This window comes from Gallus gallus, chromosome Z (genome assembly GCF_016699485.2).
Source record: "Gallus gallus isolate bGalGal1 chromosome Z, bGalGal1.mat.broiler.GRCg7b, whole genome shotgun sequence".
NCBI lineage: Eukaryota > Metazoa > Chordata > Aves > Galliformes > Phasianidae > Gallus > Gallus gallus.
The window spans coordinates 26,880,166-26,901,919 of record NC_052572.1 but is presented as its reverse complement, the minus strand read 5'-3'; the positions used below and the strand labels follow the sequence as shown (position 1 = coordinate 26,901,919).

The following is a 21,754-nucleotide window of genomic DNA, read 5'->3' as shown; positions in this document are numbered from 1 at the left end:
ACCACCTCCATAAATTGAGAATGAGGAAATGAGCAAACATGCAACCAGGAAATTTTGGTTTGTGGTTTTCCTGGGTCAGAAGCACAGCTACGGCTTCAGCTAAAATACATGTGTTTCTGTTCTGATGTTCTACAGTACTCCTTTAGAAATATAATACTGTAGTGCAAGATCTTTCCTCTCATAGAAAGGAGACTGAAAATGGCCCTATCTAAAGAAAAAAAAAATTCAAAAGCATCACCAACAAAAAAAAAACCCACAACACCATGTCACTATATTGGGAGCATTCCTCTTTCTTTTGTCCATCATCTTCTTACAGACAGAGATATGAACCTCTGCCTTCAGATAAAAATAATAATTTCATAGAAATAGAAACCTTCTTTTGAAAAAAAAAATCAACTAAAAAGTTATGCAGCTTTTTACAACAATTTCAATACAGTCAAGCTCCACAATGTTAAGTTTCTTTCTGTAAGTTAGTTTGAAGGTACATAAAACACATAACATTTCTGCAATCAGAAATAAATGATCATTACTAACAAAACAAAAAATCTGTGACTAATTTTTTTAAAAAAATACTAAAACAGAAGTACAAAATAGGTAAGTCCTTTCTTAATGATGCTCTGGCTTTTTCTAAGCGTAGAACATAACAAAGAGGTCATACAAAGGGCTTAATTATTGAAGAAATCAACTCCTTGATCTTTTAAAATTTACACTGAATAATGGAAGGATGACTGTGAAACAACTTTCTTTTATTTCAGCGTCTACCATATTCAGAGAGTACAAGACACACTGAGAACCAAAATTACATTGTCCTCTTTCTGGATTTCTTCAAGGCCTCTGAAACAGTTCCACTCCACATCCTTTCCTCTAAACAGGAGAGATATGGGTTTGAAGAGTGGACTATTCAGGGGATAAATAATTAGCCGGAAGGTTGCAGCCAAAACATTGTGGTCAGTGACTCCACATCCAGGTGGAGGCCAGCGACAGGAGGTCCCCCATGGGTCCCTTCTGGAACCAGTGCTCTTCAACATCTTCGTCAATGACATAGACAGAGGGATTCAGTGTATCCCCAGCAAGTTTGCAGACAATACCAAGCTGAGTGATGCAGCTGACAGTACAGAAGGAAGGGATGCCATTGAAAGGGGCCTGGCCAAGAATGGGAAGTAGGCCTACACAAACACACCTTCAACAACGCCAAGTGCAAGGTGCTGCACCAAGGTCATGGTAAACCCTGGTATGTATACAGACTGGGAGGAGAACTAGAGAAGGACATGCAGGTTCTAGTGGTCCTGAACCTGAAGTGAGCCAGAAGCAAATGCTTCCATCCTGGAAGAACAACTGCATCCTGGGCTGCATCAAAAGAGGGGGTGGCCATCAGGGAGGAGGAGGTGACCCCCCCTCTAATTGGCCCTTGTCAGGCCAGTCTGGAGTACTGCATTCAAATCTGGAGCCTGCAGCACAAGAAAGACATAGAGCTGCTGGAGCAGGTCCAGAGGAGGGCCATGAAAATTGACAAAGGGCTGGAGCACATCTCTTATGGAGAAAGGCTGAGAGAGCTGTGCTTGTTCAGTATGCAGAAGAGAAAGGTCTAGGGAGACTTCACTGCAGCCTTCTATTACTTAAGAGAAGGTTATAAATAGGACAGAAGCAGACTTTTCACACAGTCAATAGTCATAGGACAAGGAGGAATAGTTTTAAACTAAAAGGGAGATTTAGATCAGAGGCTACGGGGTATTTTTTTCACTCAGTGGGTAGTGAAGCACAGGCTGCCCAGAGAAGCTGTGTATGTCCCATCCCAGAAGCCATTCAAGGCCAGGATGGATGGGGCCCTGAACATCCTTTCTGATGTAATGCCTGATGTAGCAGCTGCCAATCCTGTCCATGGGAGGGGAGATGGAGCTAGATATCTTCACGGTCTCTTCACCCAACCCTTTTACCATTCTGGTAGGAAAAAAGCACTGCAAGATGGAACTTCTAGTGTGTGCCTTCAGTATAATTATTACATTAATACAGTCTTTCCTAAATGCAGTGCTTATCCAAATGATGAACACTGTTCACAGTAAAAGAATAATCTACAGCGCCAGATAAAAGAAGGGGCTCACTATCCCACAACCACAATTTCAAAGACTGGGACAAACTGTCAGTGATTCTATAATCTAACTGCCCACTACTATAAGGAAAAGACATGACAGCTGTTTTGAAACAACTAGTTTTTTTCTGAATAGAAATTGGTAATTATAAGTCCTGGTTGGATACAGAACCAAGAAGAAAAGTTATTTTTGCTGCCTTGCCCAAACCACATCTTAAATCTTACCAAGAACCCAAAAGAAAAAGCAAGGTTTCAAATGATTAAACGTAGAAAGTCCTAGTTTTCTCAGTATGTCTGAAAATCACACTATTTTAAAATATAAACTGGTTTTAGAAACTGCTTTATATCCTGCTGTGGGAAAAAACAACAACAGCAACAACAACAAACAAACAAACAACAACAAGAAAAACCACCTTGTTTACAAAGTTTTTGCCAAAACTGAAAGAGCAAAATGGGTTTAATGTCCAAATCTATACTAAGATTTTATCATCACCATTAGATAACAACCTATTACTATCACCAAAAAAAAAAAAAAGAGAGATAAATGAAATTAATTCTTTGACTGGATGTTAAGATAATGATTACAGTTCTAATTTTGAAGAAGTCAATCTTTGAAACTTTGGGAAAAATTAAGTTCTCCCTGAAACGTGCTCTTCTCGATTATTTTGAACAACCTTACCTCATTTTCTTCCTCATGCTCCAGTATAGCCTGTAGAAAAGCCCTCCTTTCATGACTTGAAGACTTTTGATCAAACATTCCAGCCTGAATAACTTTTTGATCTACATTCAACTTATACTTTGCAGCAGCAAGAATCTTCTCTTCCACGCTGTTCACGGTGCACAGTCGCAAAACTCGAACTTCATTCTGCTGGCCAATTCGGTGAGCTCTATCTTGTGCCTGCAAGTCCTATTAAACAAGGAACACATGGAGGGATTTATGTAAGCGTGCTACTCAAATCACCTTCTACTTACAGTGTGTAAATAATGCTGAATTCTTTTTGTCATAAAAAGTAACTACCCAAACTACAGTCCACTATAATTCACATGGCTCACTCCCAGTTGTTTTCTTTCTTAAAATTTCATCAGATCCAGAGAGGGAGAAAACAAACAAAAAAAAACACAAAAAATGTACATAGTGTGTATACTATAAATGCTATAAGCTACACACTTTCTGAAAGCACGTGCAGTGACTGAAAAGGGCTGATGTATCTATTTTTTCTTTTCTGCACAAAGGTTCAGGACATTCCAAGCCAGAATGAACCCTAAGGCAAAACAACTCTCAATTTCAGGAAAAAAAGAAAAGACTAGTAGCATAAAATTAATACATAATCTTATCTAACTAAAGGTAGTCACTAATTAATAAATATGTTAACTAAAAATTTTTTGATCTGTAGATCAAATAATAGGTAATATCAAATAGGTAGGCTTCTACCTTTGAATAGTTCTGTTAAAACTGATTAAATATGATCTTAAATTACTTTTAGAACACTGTGAATAACTACTTTTTGGTCAAGCAATTGCACTTAAAATTGATCAAAGTAAAAAAGTATGCCATAGATCACCGGGAAATAATTATTTTTATCAATTCAAAATCTTACCTATTTTCTTTGGGGGAAAAAAGAAATTCATGTACACAACATATTTCAATTTCAGCAAAATGCTGTCACAGTTTTCTGCTATCTCACAAAACAAATTTCTCAAAATAAGAAAATAATATTCCAGGCAATGAGTTTGCCACTTCAGCCCAGCACCCTATCTTTGATACTATTGTTAGTTCCTTTTTCACACAATTTCCTTTCCAAGCCACATGGTAAGGCTGCTGGAATTTAAAAGTGAATTTGAAGCTTGTAAACAGTCAAAATAAACCTTTAATGTTGTTTATATAGTCATTTTCAGAAGAACAGGACAGTAAAGCGGGGAAATAAAAGATTTTCCTTTTTGAAATATGCTGTTTAAGTGCTAAAACAAGCAAATAAATAAAAGCATCTCCTTTAGCATGTTCCTTATTAGAAGTAACAAAAGACTCTCAACCACAAGCAAAATGAAAACTGCACTCATTTTGTGATTTATTAATCTATTCACTAGATTCTCTAAAAAACATTCACTAATGTGAGATTTACTGCTATCCAACTATTAAAATATACCTGCATTAAAAATGTCTGTAAAGGTGACATAGAGATAACCAAGAATATAAAGAATCTGTCTTCTGAGGTGGCTTTTAAGCCTTTAAAAGTAATTGCTCCAAATTTCTCAAGCTGTGTTTTAAACTGATTACCAGAGCGTCTATGCGACTGCTGCTCTTAAAGTTCTATGTAAAATTCTTCAGTGTCCCAACCTTTATTTTTGCATGTGACAACAGTTATGTGATTAGCTTACAACTTTACAATAGCTGAAAAGACATGCATAATCACCATAATCAGGTACTTCCCACAGATACCTAACTTCTGTTCTTACAATTAAAAAATGCACTAAGTGACAAGGACCAGCTTCCCCTTTTATTTTATAATTTTAAACTGAGCAGAAGAAATATGCCACCATCAGTGTCTCAGGACAAGACTGCTGCACTAATACAGCCATTAAACTCTTGAGACAAAGCACTGACCTGCACAACCTTTTCTAAAATAGAACAAACTACTGAAGAATCAAAACGGGGAATACTTGTTAGTGCTCTAAGGAGTAAGGAATGAGTATAGCTATAGTACTGGTACAAGGCTAGAAGACACCTAGCAGAGAATCCCGCGAGACACATACAAAATAAATACACAAACTCAGAATTACTTCACTGATTCAAATTAACACATTTCTTGACTGTAGCAGTTTGCCTTACTAATTGCTTTCAAACCAGAATGTTCTATCAATATCATTTACCTCAGAATGTAACCTCAAACTAATGAAGAAACCCCCCAAAAAAACATCATGAATTCTTTGCAATTTGCTTGCAGATAAGCAAATAACAGTCACCTGGTGAGGATTCCAGTCACTATCAAAGATTATAACAGTATCAGCAGCCTGGAGATTTAAGCCTAGCCCTCCAGCCCTTGTACTCAGCAAAAAGATAAAGTATTGTGACCCAGGCTCGTTGAACTTCTTCAAGAGAGCAGCTCTGTCTTCTGATTTTGTTGTGCCTGAAAAGTAAAAACATAACAATAACGTGAACTGAAATACTCCAAACACAGCGTCAGTTCCTAAATACAGGAAATAGCTAAGTACAGGTGTCTGTGAAATTTTAGCTCACTTGCTCTTTGTGATCTCTGCTGTATTTTCCATAATAATAAATAAAATATTGCCCATGGGTGTTTCTGTCAGCTGTTTTTACTACGTTTGAGAGAACTGCTAAATATTTAAGGGTTTATTTTTGACATTTCAAATGTAGACTTCAAAATGTCAGCTAACATTGCTATACTTTTTTATAATTCACATAAATTTCAACTGAGGTTATTATACACAAACAGCACAGAGCTGAAGTTTTGATTAATGTGCTCTGGCCACAACAGTATCTAAGTATTTTTAGAAGTCATCCGTAAATCGATTTATCAAAACGTCAGAATTTATCTTAGGAGTCACAATAATGTGGAAGACTGACAATTCTTAATATGTCATATCTTAAGTGTAGCTGTGTATGTGCAAGAGAAGGAGAGAAGGCAAAGAATTCAATCGTGGTTAAAAAAAAAGAAATAAATTTCTAAACAAAAAACAAGTATTGCACAACCTGGCAATCACATTAACTATTACGCACTTCATCGAAACTCTTCATGGATAATCTCAGCATGGTTCACTGATATCCTGATACTTTTTATACTTCTGTCTGTTGTTGAAAGCCAAAGAAAATCTATTTTTATACATATTGATGTATTTATATAACACAAAAGATAACCCACTATTGCTGAGGTGGGTGATGTTGGCTGGCTTTCAAAACTCCACCTAGATGCTCTCTTAATTCCTTTTCCTCAACATGACAAGCAGAAAATAAGATGGAAAAGGTTCTGCACTGAAATGAAGGCAGTTTCCTAAAAGCAAAAGCTATGCACAGAAGCAAAGCAAAAAGAATTTATTCACTACTTCCCATCAGCAGGCAGATGTCCAGTCACCTCCTGAAAAGTAGAATTCACTAGCATAGCAGTTGCTTGGAAAGACAAACATCCTAACCACAAATGCTCCTGCATCCTCCTCCTTTCCTTCAGTTTTTATAACTGAGCACAATGGCATGCAATATCCCTATGTACATTTTGGATCTTGGCTGTGTCTGCTCCCAGCTCTTGCTCACCACTCACCCTCAACCTACTGGCCTTGGGAATGGGAGGGGAGGTGGAGCTTGGAGAGAAAGCCACGACACTGCGAAGCACAGCCAAAGCACTGGTGTGCTATCAACACTGTCTAGCTACAAATGCAAAACACAGCACTATATGGGCTGCTATGAGGAAAGTTAAATCCATCCCAGACAGATCCACTACAGTCACACAGTCAAAATATTGCCAGTACATGACTTGGGTAGGAAATACATTATGTGCGAAGACCCATAGTAGATAAAATTTATATGCATATATTACATTCCATCATGGGAGGTAATGAGAGAATAGGAAAAGCTGAAAGAAGAGTTCATCTTACTGGTTTATGAATTACCTGCAAAACCTTAACAAAAAGTTGTATCTATCATACTACATATTGCCACTGACATTCTAGCATGAAAAGAATTCATTTCAAAATATATAAAGTATGGTAATATATAATATTTAAAATGTAATATAATTCAGGTTTCTTAAATGGGAGCATTAGACCACTAGCACGCCAGAGCACTAGCACTACAGCATGCTACTGTATGCTTTGCTCAGTTTTGACAAAGACATCCTGTGACACAACAAGATAGTACACTTGTGCCCCAGTTTCATTACCTTGATTTATATTTGAGAAGGACAGTGTTGGAAGTTTTTATATTCATTAACACTGAAAAAGACTAGTATACTTCTCAATGTTAATTTTTCTTCCAAATAAAGTATGAAGCAAACAACCAACTTAAAATGCAGTACCCAAGAATAGTCAAAAGACCTTAAATGCTCATTTATTCATGCTGCTCTTCATATTTTTCTTATACCATTGCTTTTCTATAAAAAGGCATTTTGCTAAGTGCTGCCGGTCCTGTACAATAGCATTATGTGTGAGATAAATTGATTAAAAAGAAATAATTAGTATTTAAGAAGCTCAGTAGGAGATAGAGAAACTCATCACAGAAGAAATACAGAAATGGAAACATAGGATTTCCACACAGAATTTTGAATTTTTAGTTATTTTCTTTCAATACTTCTCAATTATGTTTCTAATTTTTTTTCATTTAAATGTTAAAAAAACCCACAACTATTTACATGCTAAATAATTGAGGCTAGTGACCCTCCTGTAAAAATCAGAAGAAATCCATAGGTACCATTTCATCTGTCACTGAAATTCATCTATCCTGTGGAGACTGGTGATAAATCTTTAGTCACCAATCAATTAATTCCACTGGAATCTAGTCAAAACATTGTCATTCACATGTATCATCAAAAGAGTATTTCCAGACAACTTAGGTACTGACAACTGGATTGTAGATCTCTACATCCTCTGCATTTCAGGAACACTAGTGTTCATCAAAACAATCCCTCAGCCAAACGGTTTACAAGTTTAACCAATGAAAGAAAAAGTCAAAGAGACAGGGAGATAGATATATCTCAGATCGACTCTACTAAAAAAAAGCAGAAGTACACCCTGCTCAGGGCCTCATATGTAAGGACAGGAAAAATTTCAGTGTAGCGCAGTTTATGGGTCTGTAGCTATACTTCCATGACAAATATCCTCGCAGGCTTTTCCTTCATGGAACGGTTGAACCTGTTCACACTTTCGTAGAGTCAAATCACAACACTGGCATACTATGAAGAGAACTTTGGTGTCCCATGATCCAAATTAACAAAGGATTTCAGTCCCTAACTTATTTAATCTGTTTTCACTCAGCTTACCATCAAGACGCAAGTACAGGAAATTTCGAAAGGCAAAGTAGTCTTCCATAATGGTCATGAGTGATGTCATTTGACAGAAAAGAAGCACACGATGGTTTGTAGCTCGTAACTTTGGTAGAATACGATCAAGTAGCTCAAACTTTCCGGAGGCCCGATAAAGTTCAGCTCTGTTTAAGAGAAGAAGCACAGTAAATTCTAGAATAAGCCTACAAATAGAAAAGTTTTTAGTCATTGTCATGTCACAGTATAACAGAAAGATTCATTTAAGATAAGCAAGGCTAATACAACTTTTTGAATTGCTTTATGTTGATTAAAATAAAAAATAAACACCCATGTGAATTCTTGCTTGGAACAGATTTTTCTTCAGTGTGGACTGCTAGTGCTGAGATTCAGGCCATAACTAAGAAAATGAATAAAAGCAAAAAGGATGGCTGAATCAGCACAACAAAGATGTGCATCACAGAAATACATTTCACTTTTTTCTAACCTTGACTATACCTTCAAATACAATTTATCAACTATGTAATTAAATAAAAGGGTACATAATCTTCCAATGTGCATACATACATAAACACTTAGCAAAAGACTAAACTGTTTAGGAGCCAAGTGGTCTTACCAAAAAGACAAGTTTTTTTAAAAAAAGCAACAAGAGTCAGGTGCAAGATACAAACCTTTCCCTTAAAAGCATCCATTTATAGACAGTTGGATGAAGTAGTAACAAGAAAAAAAAAGTCTATTTCATTTCAAATAACTAGTGTAAGAAGTGCTACTTTAATTTGGAATAAAGATGGTAGAGAAGCTAAAGATGAACTCAAAAGCAACAGGAAAGAAAATTCCTCATGATATCTCTGAAGAGTCATTGCAATACATTTCAGATGTCTGGTTTCTATGTTGTTTCGTAGAAAAGGGAAGGAAAGACATCATTTTACAACCTTCTTTGCCTGTTCTCCCTGAAATGAATGGAGAGTCATAAAAGCCTCACATAAGAGGTCTAGTACTGGTTATTTTGCTTTAAATATATGTGTCCTGCATCTCCTCTGCCTTCCTATAAAGTGGACATAAAATACAGCATGACTGGAATTCTCCCAAAGTTTCTTCACAAGCTAAGAAAATACTAGGCTATATGCATACATCACAGGGCTACCATTTGCCTCTGATCAGTAAGTCACCTAGCTATAGGCACTCTTCATATAATAAATGCTTGACCATTACCTCATATCACACTGAGAACTAGTAATAGTGATATAGAATTCTGTTATATATATAGATTCTCTTATATATATAGAACTAGTAATATAGAATTCTCTTATATATAAGGCATCCTGATATCAAATAACTTCTACTGGGTATCTAATTAAGAAAAGGAAAATTTCCTATTTTTGTGCAGGTCAAGAGCTAAGAACACTTGAGCTTAGAGAGATGGAATGCTGGAGGCAAAAGTAATGAATGCGAATTGATGCATAAACTAAGGATTCAGTTTGGGAAGTCTGCACTTTTCTTCAGAATGAGAAAATGGCACATCATTCTGCTCATCTGAAATACTGTGAAATATTTTCTGAAATTTCAAATGCACTGCATTTTCATGTGCAGGGACAAGTGATATTCAGGACCAAAATGTGCAAGGTAGATATAGAACACTGTGGATATGTATAAAATAATGAAGGAAACAATCTTCTAAAACTGTCCTCTGCTTAGCCAATGCTATCTTAACACAGCAATCTTCAGCCTGTGTGAGAAGGACACTGATTGACACATGGTTCCCAGTAGTCATAGTATTCTTTCCTTTTTTCTTTGCAGAACTGCTTCTGAGCTAGAATTTTTACATGTGTCAGGCAGAGTGTATTCTGGAAAAGACTAGCATAGTGAGTATGTCCTCCAGTAAAAAGGAAAAGAAACATCTGTTCCATCCATCCATCTCTCAAAGACTGAAACTCCGGATTTCAAATTTTCTGTCTAGTACAATAAATGGGAATTGTATGAATTAATGTTATCTGATGACTAAACTTTGTCTTGTTTCAGAATGTGCAAAAGATAAAAGTTGGCCTGTATGAAATGCATCATGAGAATGTTGCACAAGTGAGGTCTCAGTCATGCTGTAATCAGTTGACATATATGAAACACAGTAGTTCAGAAGTGGCAAGAAGAATTTGGAAGGGTTTCAGTTTTACTGTGTGGCATGAAGTAAACAACTGGACATTCATCTTTCATGTTCTATTTTGTTGGCTTGGATTAGTATAATAATGGGAGAGTTATCCCTAGCCTTGAAGGGGAGAGGAGAAAAGGCACACATAGCTGTACAGAGTCAGCTATTGAGATATCCAATCAAGCATGTAAGAACTTTTAGATGAATTACCTATGATATATATGGTAATATTAAAAAAAAAAAAAAAAAAAAAAAAAAGAATCCTGCATATTACCATTACAACTTAGCTTTACAAAAAAAAAAAAAAAAATCAAAAGCCCTTGAAACAACAGGAAATATACTTTCTATAGAAAGAGAAATACTTCTATCACATGTATTCCAACTTTGAGAACTGAAATTTCAGCGAACAGAAGGATCCTGCAAACAAATCTCTGGTCTCACGTTAAGGAAAGTCTCGGAATCCATCTTCAGACTCCGATAACCATTATCCGTTTAAGGTGAGTGTTTCTCTTTATGACACAAAACTGCTAGATATTAGTCAGAGAAACAACTTTCTCATTCAGGAATTAGTGATGGAGCACAGATGGAGCATTAGCGAGAGGGAGAATTCTCATTACCAATAAAGAACATTAAAGTCAACTGCTAATTCAGAGATGAAATAATACTTCAAGTAAGAGTAGTGTCTTGGATGTGAGGGTGACTATGAAGATAGCCTTGCCTTATGGTTATTAGGAGTCTTTTTAATAATATTACCCTGATTTAATTTAGAAACTGCTTATGTTTGTTAGCTTTTATCTTCTAGAAAATGGATATGATGCAGTTCTAACACAGCTTATACAAAAAGGAAGAAAAAAATGAGTTACCCATTGATGACACCATTTGAGTAGCCTAAATGTTCAGCAAAGGATTCCTGCAGAGTTGCAAGCAATGAAGAGATTATTACAAATAGGAAACCAAAATTACGTACCTTTCTTTCAACTACATTAAATATATGAATGTTTAGAGTTTGAATTCTATTACGCTGATACTGTTGGCATTCACCTTGTCGCACTAGTGCTCTGCTTAATATTTTTCCGCAATGCTATTATTTGAAACTCAGATTACAAATACAGTAGAGCCTAATTAAATTACACTAACTACCAGAAGAACCACATGAAAATTACTCAATTAATTAATATTCAAAAGCATGAACAGCAAAACTACAGTAGTGCATCACAGTAGGTATTTGTTTATTCACAAATGTAGTTCCATTTCAGATATTTATGATACTTCCTCTATGTACTAGCTTATTTACGTACTTTGTGTCCTTCTGATAGATCAATTGCATATTTTTGCTGACAAACAAAGTGGAGAATAAGACAATTTTGGATATAGTAAAAGATCAGCAGTCTGCTAGTTATAAAGATTCTATCACTTGACACTCTAGACTAATACCCCTACGTCATAAATTAGTTCTAGGTAGGGGTTAAATTACTGTGGAATGTCTTGAATTAAAAAAAAAAAAAAAAAAAGCAACATTCATTTCTTAGACATAGTATCTCAACAAAACTAAATGCTTTAAAACTAAACTTCAGATCACCAATAAAAAGCTGGAAGCTGCTCCATTTCGTTCTAAATACAAAAGACTGGAATTACTGTGCTTTCCAAATGTTTCTTTTCCAACACAAATTACATGTACAGTTGTCCCCTATCACACATACAAACTTCTACAGCAGTTTTCTACTATGTTATCCAGGCTGAATAAAAACAACTCAAAATCAAACCTAGCAACCTTACCTCAATGTGCTGAAACATATATGGATGATTGCAAATCTTTCTCAGTTGCATGATGGTGTTCATAAGAGTCTTTGCGCCACCTTTTCCCTATGGGAATAAACAATGCAAATCAAATGCTGAATTTCATTTCCTAGGTAATTAAAGAAGCTTCTGAAAGAAATTTTTTAAGTGCAGGTAATCCAAACACCAAATCATTATTAAATAAATAAATAAACAAACAAACAACAGAAACAAACAAAAATAGAAGGAAAAAAAACACAGAAAATGAAGATCATAAGCTGTAATGCAGTCATCTTGCCGCATAAATTCATCGATCATAAAGAAGCTCCATAATGTAAAACAAAGACGTGAACATAATCTGCAAAAGGTATTCTGTCTTTGCAGTCGGAAGCAGTACAATTTTTGTCCTGCTTACCATTTATCTGCAATATCAACTACTTTGGATATGAGCCCTCCTGGCAGGAAACAGTACTAGCTCGACGCTTTTCAATTCTACAGTATCTGCTCTACCTCTCCAGGCCAAGCAAAACACAAGGCAATAGACAGCAAAAAGACTAGGTAAGCACAATGTATGAGACATTCTAATATTTAACAAGCTGTATTTTCAAAACCTACTCTGTAGTGAACCCATCTTAGAAGCAGGACTGAATTCAGGCAATGTTCAGTTCAGCTGAGATACGGCAAAACACTGAAGAATCACTAGGTGATTAGTGACTAAACTAGACTAAGCTGTACATTTACAACACAACTGCACCTAGTGGACTAATAAAGGTAAAATAAAACCAGGTAATACTGCAAATACTATGCTATTCAGTCATATTATATACTTGTAATATTTTAATCTTTACTGGAAAGTGTACTAACAACATAACTTCATAACATCTAAAACTAAAATCAAAACAAAAGAATAGGGATTTTAGATCTGGAGTGGGTATTCCATACACCTAAAACTTGTTTTTGTTCTTCTCAAAATCAGCTCAAATTTTCTCAAAAAGGTATTCATATTCACACTATTTCCTGAAACTTGGTTGCTTAATGAATTCACTCTAGTGTGAGCTGGTCACTGGCTGGACTTGGCAGAAAGACATGATTTTTTTCCTAACAGAAGTTTTTTGCTGAATGAACCTAAAAGTACTCAACAATCATCACCTCCCTCTGCTGGCAATGAGTAGCATTGGATAAAAGAGTGAAGCAGTCATACAAAAGAAAGTGAATGAAGAGAGGGTTGGAATACAGTGAAAAATGAGACCCTTGAAGACTGGAAGTAGAGGAAGGTGTTAAGACAACAGAGGCAGTCTGAAGTAATTAAAGAAAAAGCTCAATGGAGAAGCAACTATGGGAGAATCAACAAAATATTCTGAGCTAGTGTACTTGCACAAGGATGGTGGAAAGACAGTATGCGTTTGCATTATATGAGTAAAATGCACAGAATAGGTCCAGTTAGGGGCCTGGCACAAACAAAATTTGTGTGCAAGCTGTTCTGCAGTGTTTGAGCACTCTATAGCAAGAGCACTTGAGACAAGAACTCTCATGGTGCATTCAATGTGTTTCACATTTATCATAATGTATACTATACACACAATTAAGCTGATGAATGGAAATCTCTTTTCTCTATATTAGCTGAATCAAGTCCCACAGTGCCATAATCAACATTTATTAATATGCAGTCTAACATCCAATTCAATGAATCTGAATCCTACTGTTCTCTTAAGAACCTTTTCATTAAAACATGAATTAAGTATGAATGCAGGTCTACAACTCTAGCAGGCCAAAACCAGATTCATGCTAAGAGCTCTGGAAGATGACAGGAATAGACTCTCACAGCCAGGGCTGCTGTGAGCACAGTTACTCAGATAACTTCTTAAACTCAGCCAAGAGAAATACTGTTCTTTTTTTTTTTTTTTTTTCTAAATATTGTCCATTTGAGAAATGTATGTACACTTACTGGTTTTTTTTTTTTTTTTCCTTGTGAATAGTGAAGAAAAGCTGTAGTCATTTAAAACAATCTCTGATAGAGATTTCATTTCCCATGAAAGATACCTGCAGGAACAGTCTACATACTAACTTTATGAAACAGAAATCATATGTTCAAGAAGTAATTTTAATGCACTGTTTCCTCTGTGTTCTAATCCTTGTCTTGTACCTTCTTGTCTTTCTCAGAACCATCTGTAAGAAGGATTCCCTTGGCTTGCATGTGTCGGTATAGGATCTTCTGGAGAGCAGACATATCACATTTGATCACATATTCTACCTAGAGTTTAAAAGAAAAAAAAACAAATAAACACATTGATATAATAATTTTATCAGAATCTAACTGCAGGCTCTTGTCAACCTAAAACACTAACCAAAGAACTTACTCTTTTATCCATAACCTAACAGCACCTTTGATTTCAGCGAGCAGCAATCCAAATGCAAGCATAGCAATAGGTACTTCAAAGCATTATCTGTGAGTCAGAATTACCATTAAACAGCTGGATTCTAAGAATGTAACTGCAAAACTTCTGAACACTTTTTTCTCAACTTTTAACAATTAAAAAATATGTTTAAGTAACGTTTAACTTAATGTTTAACATGCAGTTTAAATAAAATAAAGTAAAAACAAAAAAAACAACCAAACAATCAAACAAAAAAACCAACAACCAAGCTTGTACATTTGATAGCCTGTGGACATTATGATATCTCCCAAGCATAATAAAAATAATTGTTGTACATCTAGGGAGTAAGCATAAGTATCCCTTACACTGCCTATCAAGCATTATGCATACCTAAACTAGAATGCAAGCATTTTCTTAGTTATGTACTAAAAATACAGGGAAATTATAAAGCAACATATGAACCTGCAATCAGTTTAAGTTCTTATTCTCCTTTGTACAACTGCATTTATGAAAGCAAGTTTTGCCAGTTCCTTGCCTTTAAATCTATTCATATTCCATTCTAACATATTTTTTTCTATCATTCAACTTCCATATTACAGCTATTATGTTTTAATATGTAAAAATAAATAAACAAATAAATAACAGTCCCATAATAAAGCCAGATTAACGACCAGAAGTCTTACAAAAGGACTAGAAGAGAAAGAGTAAGCTGTCTACTAAGTAATAAATAAACAATAAAAATTATAAAGTTATTTTCATGTAAGGAGGACTGGAGGATGAAATAAAAGAAAGAGAAGTAACTATGTCTTTAACGTCTTCTTTATCAAGATTGAATAAGATCAAACAGAACCAATTGGGTCAACAAGTTCAGTGCTCTTAGCTGAAGTAACTGCTTTCTTATCTCAACATGGTATGGAAACAAAAACTTTCTACAAAAAGTTGGAAACAAAAAGTTTCTACAGTGCCTGTTAACAGATTTATCAAAGACACTGACTCTAACTGGCCACTGAATTACAATTAAATTAGAATTCTAAATTAGAATTTAAAAAAATAATAATATTTTTAAATTTAAGTATGTTTCATTTTCAAAAAGATGTTGCATAGGAGGGTACTGATAATCTGACTGTTGAAGGAACAGAAAGTCACAGCAGTAACAGCATTCAGGAACTATAATGATGAGAAAGACTTAAAACAAGCCTTCCATTTAAGTATGTATGTATAGAGCTATTTGTTCATTCAGCCACTGTTACTTAACTCATGAAATGCCACACACACCAAAAAATCATTTTTGGTACTGCTTCAACCCAGAAGACCTTAGAAGCAATTTTTTCCTTATTGTGCCTTCAAATTAACTTTAAAAAAAAAAAGAAGAAGAAGAACAGAAAAAACCCACAGAACCACAGCTGTTGTTATTTTGAGAAGAATAAAAGTGAAAGGTGATAGAGGACTGCAGAAGAAGACAATATGGGGCCAAATGAGATGCATAAACACAGTGATGTTTCAAATCAGAACATAATTTTACATTCTGATTACAAATCTACATTCTAAATTTAAACAAACAAAACAAAACAAACTTTTGATGCTTCATGTAACTCAAAACTCCTGGAATATTAATTTAGAATAAAATTCTGTCCACTTTATAATGTCAGTAATAATAATTATGATTTTCTGTACAATAGTTGAAAGATACTACTTAGTGTGGGGAAGATGGGAGAGGACAGAATCTAATGCCCAATGCATGGGCAACTCATTTACCACTTGAAATCAATTCCAAGAGAACTAAGCTGAAGGCCTTATACATTTCATGGATGACTACAAAAAGAAGTAAAGCTGCAAGACTAAGGGTGAAGCCTGAGAATACAGAAACTTCAGGTCTTCAGGATTCCTCAGCTGACAGCTTTCTTTGCAAGGAGTTATGAAAAAGCAACCCACAGTTGTTAGAGAAGTACTTGTCTGTAAAATAAATTTGAAAAAAAACCTTATCACATAATACTTCAAAAAATGTATTAGACCCATTCCACAAATCCTTTCACTGCAAACCTTTTCTGGCAGTTGAGACTCTACTTCCTTCTTCAGTCTTCTCAGCAAGAAGGGTCGGAGTACTTTATGGAGACGACGGATGATCAGAATAGTTTCTTCTTCATTTAAGTCCACCTACAGAAGTTTACAGAAGTCATTACAACACTACTTAGTATATTAGGTCATGTCTTTCCTCACATGAAAGCTAATTATGTGCATTAACTGTATGTTACAATCAAACTGAAACAGAATTAAAAAAAAGACACCTTGAAATTTTCTGGCATTACAAAAGGTGGCGTTTAATTACATTAAATCCTTAAGTACCAGAGAGAGTTCAAGTGCTACTGTCCTTCTGAAAACAAAATGGAGCTCATACAAAGTATTTTGTTTCTGATGCTTTAAGAAATAAACAAAAAAAAATCCTGCTACAGTACCCTTTCTCCTGTCATGGCAAATGGAGCATTGAACCACTGTTCAAAGGTGCTACAGCTCTTGAAGATGGTTGGGAGAAGGAAATTGAGAAGAGCCCACAGTTCAGGCAATTTATTCTGCAATGGTGTCCCAGTCAGTAGAATTCGCCTAGGGGCCACATAGTGAGTGTTCAAGACCTGAGTCAGTTTGCAGTGATGATTCTTCATTCGATGACCTTCATCTACTATCATGTATTTCCATCGAATCTGAAAAAAGAAAAAAAAAAAAAAAGAAAAGTTGGTAAAGCTAAGCCAGAGAGAAATTATTCCCAATAGGTGTAGATCAAAAATATTTCAAATGTGAAACACAAATCAAGGGAATAAAAAAATATCAAGCATTATTGAAGCACCAGTGGCCATACAAACAGAAAAAACGTAAACAAACACTAGCTATGCTGAACTCAATCATGATTCTGAATTTTCACTTGAATTGCAAAGAAAACTGCTAATTCCTCATATTTCTAGGAAATAATTTGGGATGTCTGGTTCCTGGGGTCTCCAGCACAAGAAGGTTGTGGAGCTGTTAGTGAGGGTCCAGAGGAGGGACATAAAAGACCTTCAGAAGGCTGGAGCACCTCTCCTATGAAGAAATACTGAGAGAGCTGGGGTTGTTCATCCTGAAGAAAAGACTCTGAGGAGACCACATTGCAGCCTTCCAGTACATGAAGGGAGCTTATAGGCAAGAAAGGGATCAAATTTTTACATGATCTGATAGTGATAGGGCCAAAGGGAGTGGTTTTAAACTAGAAAAAGCAGAGATTTAGATTAGATGCTAGGGGGAAGTTTTTTTCTCACAGGGTGGTGAGACATTGGAACAGGTTGTCTAGAGAAGCTGTGAATGCCCCATCCCTGAAGGTGTCCAAAAAACAGGCTGGATCTCGGGCAGCTTGATCTAGTGGTGGCAAGTCTGCCCACAGTAGGGGGTTGGGACTAGGTGACCTTTAACGTCCCTTCCAACCCAAGCCATTCTATGATTCTGTTTCTGTGCTGCATACCACATGAAAATATCTTGTACATCTTGCCGTTAAGAGACAACAATCATTATTACCTTAGCAAGGATATGTTTGTCCTTTATTATGTACTCATAAGTAGTCAAAAGAACATTAAATTTTCCACTTCGAAGCTGAGGAACAAGTGAGCGGCGCATTGCAGGTGTACCCTAAAAGAGAGAGGGAAATGAGTATTTTGTTATTCATTCTTCTGAGGAAGTAATTGGGTCCATCTTTTTAAGAATAAGTAGACACAGAGCAAGCACATGAACTAATAATCCTATAGTATTGCAAAGAATCTGTTTATATATTCCAGACTTACTCAGAGTTCTTCCCCTAACTTGTTGCTAGAACATACAATCTTCTTTTCTTTTTAAATACCAAGGAGTCAGAACATGCTAGTCTTATTACTAATTGCCTGTCCTCATCACTACTACAGTAGTCAAAAAGCAAAGCAGTCAGCTATGTATAAAATGTGAAGTATTGCTCATTTGTATTGCTCTCATTAGAAGCTTTGCAATGTGCTAATTAACAATTTTCTTCTGCATTTCACTATCTGAAAGCAATTATAGTTCATTACAGTCACCTTCTTAGGGTGATTAACTCTCATTGCTTAGTACATGATATATATGTGACAAATTTAGAAATGCATGCAGAAGCAAGGGAAAAACAGTCTCTATTCTCAAAACTTCACATTTATAACCATATAAAAGGGAATCAAACCTTGTAAGATATCTTCACCACAGAAGGAGCCCATTTGTCAAATTCGTATGTCCAGTTGGATAATGTCCTACCATAGAAGAAGAAATACTTCACTATTTGTATTTCAAATTGTAACTCCCAATGGATGCTTAATTTTCAACATATTCCATATAATCAACCCCCATAATTAAAAGTAAATTAAATAAAATGAAAATCATATACTGTAATAAAATGCATGCATTTCAGAGAAATGGAAACGGGAAAAAATGGGAAAAATATCTTTCAGCTCACAACCAGAAACCTCTTCAAAATCAATCAAGGGCATTGAGCACCCTCAGTAAGTTTGCAGATGACACCAAGTTGGCTGGAAGTGTCAATCTGCATGAGAGTAGCGAGGCCCTACAGAGGGATCTGGACAGGGTGGATAGCTGGGCTGAAGCCAATGGGATGGGATTCAACAAGACCAGATGCCAGGTCCTGCACTTTGGCCACAATAACCCCAGGCAATGCTACAGGCTTGGGGCAGAGTGGCTGGAAGACTGTGTAGAGGAAATGGACCTGGGGATATTGATTGATGCTCGACTGAACATGAGACAGCAGGGTGCCCAGGTGGCCAAGAAGGTCAATGGCATCCTGGCTTGCATCAGAAACAGTGTGGCCAGCGGGAACAGGAAAGTAACAGTCCCCCTGTACTCATCACTGCTGAGGCCGCACCTCGAGTACTGTGTCCAGTTCTGGGCCTCTCACTGTAAGAAAGACATCGAGGCCCTGGAGCGTGTCCAGAGGAGGGCAACAAAGCTGGTGAGGGGTCTGGAGCACAGGCCTTATGGAGAGTGGCTGAAGGAGCTGGGATTGTTCAGTCTAGAGAAGAGGAAGCTCAGGGGAGACCTTATTGCACTCTATAACTACCTGAAGGGAGGTTGTATTGAGCTGGGGGTCAGCATCTTCTCTTGTGTAACTAGTGATAGGACTAGAGGGAATGGCTTCAAACTGCACCAGGGGAGGTTCAGGCTGGACGTTAGGAAATACTACTTCTCTGAAAGGGTGGTCAGGCACTGGAATGGGCTGCCCAGGGAGGTGGTGGAGTCACCGACCCTGGAGGTGTTCAAGGAACATTTAGACGTTGTGTTGAGGGACATGGTTTAATGAGAACTATTGGTGTTGTGTGGATGGTTGGACTGAGTGATCCTGTGGGTCTTTTCCAACCTTGGTGATTCTATGATTCTAATTCAGAATGTATTTTATAGTAATATTGATATTCTGGAGCATATTATGGACAGGAAAGATAGACTGGAATAGAAAATATATTTTGAATTATTTTACACTACTTAGGATCCACAAACTGAGTTTGTAATTTGTAAAATGTAGCCTTATGATGTTGGCAGTAGAATTTAGGTATTTTCCATGCTAAGGATGTTAATTCCATTGAGTGCAACTATGCAGATCCATGTCTGCACTTTATTTCTACAACAAGGTCACAACAAACAGCTATTTAAGTGCAGCAAAAATAGATTTTTTTTTTCTTTCAGTAACTAGACCTGCAATGGCAGAAGCAATGGCTATTAATGTTGGAGTATGGAAAAAGTTAGAGAAATAAGCCTTTTGTAACACCTATAGGAATAAATTTCAACTCTTATTTTTCAGAAACAAGAAAATAGGAAAGAAGCGTTAGTGTGTACTCAAAAGAAATTTGACAATTTTACTGTGCCTGTAGAAAATACATACTAATAACATTCTTCCTTTATTTTTTACTTCGTTTTACTTTATATGGTTTCTCCTTGTCATTTCTGCTCACACTACAGCATGTCATACATACTCATAGAATAAGGTGTAGCTGTGGTATTGATGCTACTTAACTACTAATGCTGCACAGTGAGAAGGCAAGATACTTCAAAAGAAATCATAAAAGATGGCCATGAATAAAATATATCCCAATCCTACAGCACTTGCATGCTGTACACAATCAGTGGATGAATTATCTAACAGTAAGGACAATGAACTTCCGTATATAAATCAAGACATTTATCATGTACACATGAAGATAAGAAAACAAATCCTCAAGATACATTAGTTTTACGTCACCTAACGGCTTTTCTTTAAAATACAGCATTTCAAATCCCTGGAACTCACACCTTGCCTTTGGTGAAAGCAAAATTCATTGCAAAAAAAAAAAAAAAAAATTTAAAAAGTAGAATCTTGGAAAAGAAATAGGAGGCAATAAGACAAATTATGACAGTCATAATACTGCACAACTGACCAAGTTGTGAATTCACACATCAAAACTACAGCAAGGGCTAGCTATACAGTAATAAAAAGACTCTCCTATCTCAATAAAGTATCATTTCTTAGTATTTGATGGGGCAGAAGTTGTTTAAAGAACTAAAAAACAGATTTTGAGTATCACAGTTAAAGCAGAAGGGGGATCTGCAGGCATGTAATATGAAAGAAAAAACCATTCTCCTCTTGTGGCTTAGGAGTAAATAATGGTAAATTCACTACACATTTTGTCAAATGAATAAGATATGAAACCAGCGGAAGCAAGTTCTTTGATGAACCATGTGGTTAACCTCCAAATTCCAGACAATTACTTGGGAAGAAATCATGAAGTACAGAATAGACGTTCAGTGTATCTCAGTGTGCCCCCTCATCTTGGTACAACATGAAAAACAAGCATGTATTCCTAATAAATCAACTTGTAATGCTTCGAATTATAATACAAGAATGAGGTTCTCTACTTACGAAAGGGGAACAATGATGAGATAGGGGCCATTGAGCCTTTTGTGCTCCATCAAGTAAGTGATAAGTGCGATAGTCTGAATTGTCTTTCCCAGACCCATTTCATCAGCTAAAATCCCATTCAGATTGTTATTATAGAGTGAAACCATCCATTCCAGTCCCTGAAGCTGAAATGAAGAATAATATTTTCTGTTATTTAGAACATGCACGAGTAATTAACATCAACAATAAAAATCTGAAGGTTCTCATGACCTGCCTATACAAATGCATAAATTCCTTCAATAACACTGTGAGCATGAGAATCTCTGCCTATCTTAACTCCTTTTCTCTTTCTCCTCTAACCCTAATCACCCACTACTTGCTCCCCACCCTACCTAAACAAAAATAAGCAGACACAAACAAAACAAAACAAAAGAACCCTTCAGGATTATTCCTGGTAATAAGTATATCAAAATCTTGACTCCTGTTGACCAG

General features: G+C 36.1%; 1 protein-coding gene across 17 annotated transcripts in view; it reads right to left on the bottom strand.

Annotated features, from left to right (window-relative positions):
* The window catches only part of SMARCA2 (SWI/SNF related, matrix associated, actin dependent regulator of chromatin, subfamily a, member 2), a 110,659-nt gene that overhangs the window by 36,625 nt on the left and 52,280 nt on the right, over positions 1–21,754 (bottom strand). For 15 of the 17 annotated variants that reach the window (XM_046905259.1, XM_046905256.1, XM_046905253.1 and 12 more), the window contains 11 exons: positions 21,284–21,447; positions 18,566–18,632; positions 17,902–18,012; positions 16,818–17,060; positions 16,405–16,518; positions 14,133–14,240; positions 11,990–12,076; positions 11,077–11,123; positions 8,071–8,237; positions 5,048–5,211; positions 2,766–2,993 (listed from right to left, as the gene is read on the bottom strand). In XM_046905259.1, the coding sequence (XP_046761215.1) occupies positions 2,766–2,993; positions 5,048–5,211; positions 8,071–8,237; positions 11,077–11,123; positions 11,990–12,076; positions 14,133–14,240; positions 16,405–16,518; positions 16,818–17,060; positions 17,902–18,012; positions 18,566–18,632; positions 21,284–21,447 (1,500 nt within the window). Of the gene's footprint in view, positions 1–5; positions 35–2,765; positions 2,994–3,254; positions 5,212–8,070; positions 8,238–11,076; positions 11,124–11,989; positions 12,077–14,132; positions 14,241–16,404; positions 16,519–16,817; positions 17,061–17,901; positions 18,013–18,565; positions 18,633–21,283; positions 21,448–21,754 lie in introns of those variants that run through there. The other 2 variants (XM_046905260.1, XM_046905261.1) reach the window with 2 other exon arrangements.